Source organism: Phodopus roborovskii, unplaced genomic scaffold (genome assembly GCF_943737965.1).
Source record: "Phodopus roborovskii unplaced genomic scaffold, PHOROB, whole genome shotgun sequence".
NCBI lineage: Eukaryota > Metazoa > Chordata > Mammalia > Rodentia > Cricetidae > Phodopus > Phodopus roborovskii.
In genome coordinates, this window is record NW_026126515.1 from 5,966,437 (window position 1) to 5,975,359 (window position 8,923).

General features: G+C 43.6%; 1 protein-coding gene across 2 annotated transcripts in view; it reads left to right on the top strand.

Annotated features, from left to right (window-relative positions):
- Lin52 (lin-52 DREAM MuvB core complex component) overlaps positions 1-7,418 on the top strand; it is an 81,953-nt gene extending 74,535 nt beyond the window's left edge. For both annotated transcript variants that reach the window (XM_051196330.1, XM_051196331.1), the window contains one exon: positions 5,613-7,418. In XM_051196330.1, coding sequence (XP_051052287.1) covers positions 5,613-5,668 — 56 coding nt within the window. In that variant the 3' untranslated portion in view covers positions 5,669-7,418. The remainder of the gene's footprint in view (positions 1-5,612) is intronic.
- The last annotated feature ends 1,505 nt before the right edge of the window (positions 7,419-8,923 follow it).

The following is an 8,923-nucleotide window of genomic DNA, read 5'->3' on the forward strand; positions in this document are numbered from 1 at the left end:
TTACATTGCAGCACCAAAATATTTAAAGTAGATTGAAGTTGAAACCCAAATATTTTATGAGTTTCTTCTATTTCATTAAAAAGCTGCTTAATCTTTACATTGTTCCCTACATAAAAAAAAAAGTCGAGCAGAATTTTAGCAGGCAATTGCCTCAAAGTTATAATCTGAAAATCTCCCTGTAATGAAAGCCATATGTCATGGACAAAAGGTACAAAGCTCTGGCAGAGAGGGCTGGTCTCCAGAGAGATTCTGCACCCAATCTCGTTAACCAGGGCCCTCTGGTAATCCCTCATCCCCTCACTGGTAAGAAATCAATCTGTACTACTGAATCTTTTCACCCAGCCACCAGAAAATTTACTGCAGAGAAGGCAGTTTGGGGCTAGTCATTGTGGAGTGGGAACTAGAGGCAAGGCAAAATGGAAGATGGGGGAATTGAAGGATCTGAGGAAAGAAATTATATTAACCCCACACCTCTTTCAGAGTAAGCAGGATAGCATCCTCCCTTCAGCCATGACCTCTTTAAGTGTGCCCAGGTATTTACAGCTGCTATGAACCTGACGGCCTGAAGAGAGAAACTACAAAGGGGAAAAAGCCACATAAACCTGGGAGTTGATTGTAGTCCAGCCAGTTGCTGCCTTCTGTGTGTAGGAGTGGCCTCTTCCCGCATTCCGCTGCTGGCCGTTCACGTTAGCCCTGCAATGACAGTCCGTGGTGTGCTTTTCTCAGTTTGAGATCTGTGCACTCTCTAGGAGGGCCTGTAAATCACACTGTGACACGGTGTCAACGCTTCTCATCAGCACATGACATAATCTGGTGGCTAATGGCCAGTGGGCCCCTCTTGCATAGTTATTAGAGTGGTAGAAGTAATGTTGTCTTCCCATTTGAGCTGGTCATTCTAGACAATAGACCCCCCAAAGCAGAAATACAAATTTCACTGACTAAATAAAACTCTGGCTGCTTCTTTTTTCTAGGCCTTTCCTCCCCTCCTTTCCCCTTTTTCTCATATATAAGTTGTGCCAGGTATCAGACCTGCTAGGCAAGCAGTCTACCATTGAGCTATATATCTAGCTCTGAGGATTGTTTCTTTTGTGTGCTGAGTATACGTGTGTGGGTGCGTGCACATATGTGCATATGGAAGCTAGATAAGGGTAAGCTGGTTGGCTAGCAAGCCCCAGGGCTCCCCCTGTCTCCGCCCTTTTTACTGGGCTATCAAGCTTGTACCACCACACCCAGCTTTTCTAAGTGGGTTCTGGGGATCAAACTCAGGTCCTCGAGTTTGCATAGCAGGCACTTGGTGATTTTGCATCTTCCAGTTCAGCTATTGTTTTCTATTATAACACATTGTGGGCACTGGGAAGAAGAACCAAGAGAAAATGGAGGAACTACGTGCCAAGCTCAGGGACATAAAATCTTACCTTGGCCATGGCCATTTATCCAGGAAAAAAAAAAAAAAAAAAAAACTGTAACTACCGGGAGGAAGGAGAGGAGGGTGGAGCTAGGAGGAGAGGACAGATAGCTTCCTTTCCCCTGAGAGTAAGGAGCAGCTCTGAAGGCTTTCCCAAGAGAGAGTTGAAATCCTTTGGTGAAAATACATTAGCAAATATGTTTACATATATAAACCCTCCTAGAAGAAAGGTGTGTGTGTGTGTGTGTGTGTGTGTGTGTGTGTGTGTGTGTGTGTGTAAGGAATATGAAACAGTAGCAGAAGGCTGTCTCCTTACTCCTAATGGGATTTTGTAACAGCATGTGCAAGTTTGTTTCAGAAGTCAAAAATGAACAGATGTTGGTATAAATTACCTCTGTGTCTGATGTCTTGCAAATTAAAAGCGCGGTTGGCATCACTAAACAATTTCACTGGGTTTGGGGGGGCGTGCAGTATGCGGGTGGTGATTACAGTAGAAGGTTGGGTAAAAATCTGCACACTGCAACAGATCAAGAGAGCAAGGATGAAGAAATGGGGAATAAAATAAGGGCTGTATGAATTAATCAGAAATGTTAACATTCCTGATGACAAGTGAACAGGAGGGGCACTTGCTCCGGAGCAGCCCCTGACCCGTAGCAATTTCCCTGTGCACAAGAAGGGGTTGGTGCTTAGGATCTGATTTATAGGACACAGCCCTCTTGTAGGGAGCGGCTGTGTCATGCATTCGTATATCTCCTATATGGGACTGGCAAGAAGGGGAACTTTCTCCCCTCCCATGTAGAAGATGATGTCTTTTGAATTACTTCTACGTTTATGGTGGTTTCCTGCAACTCTGTATACTTGGATTAGGTTGAAGGGGAGGGATGATTGAGTGGAAAGGGAGTTGTTAAAAAAAAAAAAAAAAGGATTGGTTAAATTCAAGGAAAATTTGCTACTAAGAGACTTCAGAATCTCTGCTAATTTTTCTTTTTAGACTCTTGAGTCCTCAAATATTTGAGTCTTTAAAATTCTATAAGTCTTAACATATCCAGGTCATTCTTTCACTTTGGGTTGGGACAACAGTAAGAGACAAAAAAGATGGCTTGGTGGTTAAGAACATTTTTCTGCTCTTACACTGGATCTAGTTTCGGTTCCCAGCACCCACATGGCAGCTGGCAACCATTTATAACACCAGCTCAAGGAAATTTGACTCCCTCTTCTGTCTTCAGGTGCTAAACATGCATACACACAAGCAAAAAACACACACAAAAAGACATCCCTATTTTACGGAACAGGAATTGGAAGGTTTGAAATCAGGATATGTTAGGGTTCTGTGTTACCTATTTCTGGTTTCCACACTGGCCTCCAGCCACACTGTAGCCTGATGCTGTTTGGGTTAAAAGTTCTTATACTTTCCTCTCAAGAGTAGGCAGTTAACCCCTGTAGCCACTCTACCCCAAAGTGTAAGTACATTTGTAAAGATTGGGTTAAGAGAGATTCCAATCAGTGGAGGTTTCTGGTCTCCCTCATCATCATTGATCTCTTCGTTCACTCAGAAAATGCGGGAGTAACAAAACTCTAACAAACGATTGGGTTAGCGATCGCCACTACATTGACAGTAGCCAAGAGAAGGTGTAGAGGTGGGCTCTGCTTGCCCCCACTGTACACAGGAAGAAGGTGCAGCTTAGAGACTGTCCAGCCCGGGGCTTACCCAGCTACTACATACTTGAGCTAGAAATGAGTTCATTCTTTGTTCTCTTTGATTTTTTACCCCCATGTAGTCTCCCTGGTCTCTCACTCACTCTGTAGCTAAGTACAGCCTTGGAGTTCTGGCCCTCCTGCCTCTATCTCCTGAGTGCTGGGATTTCAGACATGCACCCCATGCTCAGTTTATGTATCACTAGGCAAACAGCCCCAAATCCCAAATTCTCTGTAAGACATCTTTGCTGTCTCTTCTTGGCTAAGTAGTTGATTGAATTTCCTCTAGAGTAGGTAGTCCTTGACCTCTGATCTCCATAATTTATAATTTGGCATTACTTCCTTCAAATGGCTCAGCCAGTAAGAGTACTTGCTGCCAAGCCTACCATCTAAATTCAGTCCCTTAAACCCAGGATAGAAAGAGACAACTAAACCCACAATCTGTCCTCTGACTTCTATATAGGTGCTGTGACATGTGTGCATCTGTGCGCACTCACACAGGCACTCGCGCACACAAGCAGACACACACACACACACAAAAAAAAAATAAATTAAATTTATTGTTGTTTACTGGGGATGGTAAGTGCCTTTAATCTCGGCTCTTGGGAGACAGATGCAAGTGAGTCAATGAGTTTGAGACCAGCCTACTCTATGTAGTTAGTTCTAGGCCAGCCAGGGCTATATAGAGACTTTGTCTCAAAAAGTAAAAATAAAAACCTATCACACAGAGAGAATAGTTCACTGAAAACCACTGTCTAGGCTTAACTGAGTTTAGAGGAAGCATTAGCGCTTGCTGTGTTCCTATTTATTCTTTTGTATATTATTGTTTATGTGACTAGCATTTATTCAGTAGGCCTGCCCTCAATTCTAAAAATTTAGTAGAAGAAACAGGTACAAAATGTGGGTAAACCCACCAAGGAAGGTTCAGATTTGGGCTTGGGCAGGATTGGCAGCACCTAGACACCTCACCCTGAACTTGCATGCCTAGCTGACTAGCTGACAGAATTTCCTCCCTGTGTTGGAGCTAGTGAACACTGGGAAGGATAGATGGATGATCCAAAAGCCTCCCTGTGATGACAGTGTACATATAAGGAACTAGGGTGCAGACAGGGATGCTGGGAGAGCTGTTTCTACAGCGCTGGTGATTGGACCTAGAGCCTGCTACACTCTAGGCAAGTACGCTACCAACTGAGCTACATCCCCGGGCCTTATTTTATTCTATGACTGAGTTTTATAAGTTATCCATCCCCAGCCAAGATTCCAGGCCTTTACCACCGGGCCTGGCAAACAAGTGGCTGTAAGTTTTGGTTGATGGAGTGGAGGATCTGTCTCATCATTTACTCTGTCCTAGATAAAGGCAACAAGAAGATGAAGCAAACATCCCTTTCATTACTGCAGGCACCTCCCTAGCCAAAAGGAACATGTTCTTGTGAGGCAGTGGGACACCACCTGTTCTGTGTCACTGCATAGTTTTGGAAGACTTCTGGTTTCCCAGGCTAGCCATCAGAGACTTTCAGAACTGTTAAATCCATTTAAGAGATCTAAAAAAGTGCTTTGTGGACTAAAGATGGGGCTGCAGAGGCGTGGGGGTGACATTGAACATGCTTATTGAAAATTTGCAATGGGGGACTTCTAGAGTGGTCAATTTTAATTGGGAAACATTCTAGTTTTACTTTGGCACCATCCTTTTATACAGGAAAGTAGCTGAATAAAGCTAGTGGTAACTAGGTTTCAGAGATTGATGGTGCTGAAAGTCAGAGAAAGACACATAAACCTTGCCTGGCTATATTAAATATCTATGGACTGACAATGCCAAGAGAGAGAAGACCAAAGCTCTATAAACCCTGCTTTATTACTCCATCCCCAGATGAACTGCACTGAGGGAATATAAACCCTGGTATATTACAGCACACAGGGCCTCCCACTGCTCAGAGGTGGGGTACATGATCACTGGTTTTGATTTGAGTTTATAAATGTGCAGAGACCAACAGCCCAGACAAGATTCTAATCTTGGCTGGATTTTAGCCTCCCAGAACAAACTCCAAAAGATAGTGAACATGCATGCGCATTAGAGTTGAGAGACAGAGAAACAGAGACTTGCTGGGAAATCCTGGTGATTTTTTTGTAAGGATAGCTGATAATCTCCCCTTGACCCCCCCATCTCCATTATTTTACCTTATACAGTTGCCAACTTCAGATTTACTGTTCAGTTTTTATTGTCAGTGGTAGTTTGTTTTCCTCTTTAAAACACTAGTGATGATTAAATTTGTCAGGGTAGCAGTTTGGTATATAGTTTATTTAACTATATACCAATTAATTTAATTACCAATATGCCTTCTATATTAACTTGTAAGTAAGTACAGGTGCACAAGACAAGGGTGTGGAAATCAGACAATAACTCTGGAGAAGTTAGGGCTCTTGTTCCAGTCTGTGTTTTTAACTTAAATCTTCCTATGTTCCCTTTTTTCCATTCTACATTTTCATTGACATTTTATTTACTATGTGATTTCAGCCAGAGAGATGACAAGGGGAAAATTCCTGAACATCCTAGAGAAGCCCAAGAAGTAGCAGCTGCTCGTGCATGGGTGTCCTGAAGACCATAACCAAGTTCCCTTTCCAGTGTAGCTCTGATGATACACACCACATGCTTGAGAAAGACTGGAGGCTGAACTTCCTTCTCCCCTGCTCCTGGCACTCTGTACCTCTAGGACATTTGGCAGCCAGAGAAGAATCTGTTCTACCCAAGGATCATTGCCATTCACCCAGTCGGCTTTGTAGCTGTGGATATTGGTAACATAGAGGTCTATAATTCTGGAAGGTCCTTTCCAAAAGTGATGCAGGAGTCCTGGGATCTTATAATGACTCTGATTCTGTAATGGCAAAGTCAGTATGACGTGGATTACCGGGTTCTGTTGAGTTGTACTTGATCTCTTAAGAAGCACTCACCATGAGGACATCAAAGACCAACTGCCTTCTGGACCAGACCTGGGAACGGTCTCAGACCTGACCGAGTCTATGACGTCCACTCAGAAGGAAACTCCTGGGAATGTATGCCTGCTTTTGAAGTCTAACCCTCCAGTGACAGTCTCGCCCTAGCACTGCACGTTTCCCACCTCCCAGGCCCACCTTGCAGGTTTAATCCCAGACCAGTGGAGCGCTTGTGGTGACTGTCTCCTGGGTTATATAGAGTGAAAGGCTCGTGCTTGCCACCCTGAGTTCTAGACCTCCAGACTAGCATGAAGATAACAGAAGCAACTCCAGTTAGGCTGTTAACATTTGTAAGTGGAAAAGTAAGTGAGGCCTGGTAGTAGGAGGACGAGGTTGTGAGAGTCCCCATTTGACTGAAAACAAGAAGCTCTCACTGACTTAGTGTGTGCAATTGGATGGCAACAATGCTCTGCCCCCTTTTTCCTCCTCGGCCACGTATCAGATACTTCGCTTATATGATAAAAACACACCCGTATGATAGCATTCTGGCTTAAATACAGCTCTCACAGATTTCTTTGCTAGTTGTATGTGTCTGCCAAAATCTGAAAACCTTGCCCATGGGTAAGATGGATTAGACCTACTCTTTCACATTTTGAAAAGCACAGAAAGTTCCCTCAATATTATAGGAAGAAACGCTCTGTGGCCATCATCCAGTGGGAGTTTGGACACGGGAGAATCTGTGGCCAAGTCTGGGGCCGTGTATCTGTTAGGGCCCAGTAAGTACTCTTGAGGTTCATAGCAGGCTCCTTGACCATTCTTGACATTTGTGCCTAATGCTAGAATTGATGTTGGATTTTCCCCTTCATTAGTGCTATTTGATCAACACAGTTTTACTTTTTGAAAGGAAAAAGCAATGAAATGTGTACCACAGAAGATAAGTATGAGAAGAGAAGCTTCTGCTGGAGTACTCCCTAGAAGGGCCAGTTGATTTTAAGCCTAAGTCTGTGATTGACTTTTTATCTCACTAAATACGGTTAAAGTGGGTGTGTACGAGTGATCAGAAAATAATGCCTATGTCAAATTCTTTTCTTCACTCTGTTTTTGAGAGTTGATGACATGAGGCACTTTTCAGAGTTTGGGGCCATTGAGAAGAATGTGGAGAATACTGGGAAAGCACCCCCAAACCAACTTGTCTGCAATGGGAAGCCAGTAGTTGGTGTTTTTATCTGCTATGGCCTCCTCCCTCCTCTTTCTGTCATCCTATTCACCAGCACTTAAATTAATGTAAGTAGATGTTTTAGAATTGTGATATTTATTGTTTTTGTATTTGTCATCCTTAGAAATGTTAATGATGTATTTTTATATTGATAATATAAATTTATGTACAGTATGTATATGTATTTTAGAATGTTAGAGGACTATACTTTGTGTATAATGTGTCTTCATAATAAATATGTCCCTTGTATAGGAGGTAAAATTTTTCCCTTAAAGGGCCAAGCTGCATATTTAAAGCCTAGACTCATTAAAAGTACAACTCAGGTGACAAGTCTGCTGTCCCATCAGCCATCCTGCCCATTACTGCTAAATTCCCTATCTCAATAGGAACCTTTAGAAACCTTTGGTACCGCCTTGTATGTTGTCAAAGATCCGTCTCTCTCCTCCAGGCAGTGTAAAGTGACATCTATTGATCCTTCGGTTTGGGTTCTTTCTTCTCCCAGATAAAGTCTCTCGTCCAGTAGGAACTGTTCGTACTCTGAGCTTGCTGGCCCGTGCCATGGAGTGGGAGAAAGCCCCCATTAGTTTCTACGCACCAGACCTGTTCTTCCTGTAAGACCTTGCTGACCCGACTGGAGATGACCTTCCCCATCACTCCTTCAACGTGTAGATACGCTGTTCCTGTGACGCTGGTCACACCCAATGGCAGGATCACACCTACGTAATCTGAGTCCAGATCTTACTATCCTTTAATGTCACAGGCTCCCCAGGATTCGTGTCCAGTTCTTCCGTGTCTTCCTGGAAGTCGTCTTCATCTGCTTTAGTGTGGGTTCCTTTGATTGAGACCTAGACAGGAGAAGTGGGCCACTCGATTGTAGTGGGTTTGTCTTCACCAGAGCACGTCCTTCTAGAGAAAGCATTCCATTTTGTTGTTGTTGTTATTGTTCTTTTTTTTTTGTTGTTGTTGTTGTTGTTGTTTTCAAGACAGAGTTTCTCTGTGTAACAGCTACGGCTGTCCTGAAACTCACTCTGCACATCAGGCTGGCCTCAAACTCACAGAGATCCGCCTGCCTCTGCCACCTGAGTGCTGGGATTAAAGGTGTGCGCCGCCGCCGCCGCCGCCGCCCCCGCCCCCGCCCCCGCCCCCCATGGAGAAAGCATTCCATTTTCAGGAAACAACTTGATACACAACTCATACAGGATACTAACTTCGTTAATTACAAAGCATCCTTGTTAATTTTCTTTATCGTTTTATTTTAAGACATTTTCCATAATTTAAACATTTTGGACCTTCATTGTGTGTGTTTTCATGCACAAGTATGTGTGGAGGTCAAAGTCAACTTTTGGAAGTCAATTATCTCCTTTTACCATGGAGGTCCAGGGACTTGAACTCAGGACATCAAGCTTGGCAGTGAGTGTTTCTACCCACTGAGCCATCTCACTGGCCCATATAATCCATTTTTTTTTTTTTTTCATCATGTAGCAAGTGCTAGCAGTCCTGGAGTTTAACATGTATGCCAGGCTGTCCTCGAACTCACAAAGATCAGCTTGCCTCTGCCTCCTGAGGCCACCACATCTGGCCCATGTTATAATTTTAGGTAGACATTTGCTAACCGCTCCTTGGTGTTGGCCTTGGTATTGTAGCTCTTGTGGTTCACTCAAATCAGGACAGGGAAGATA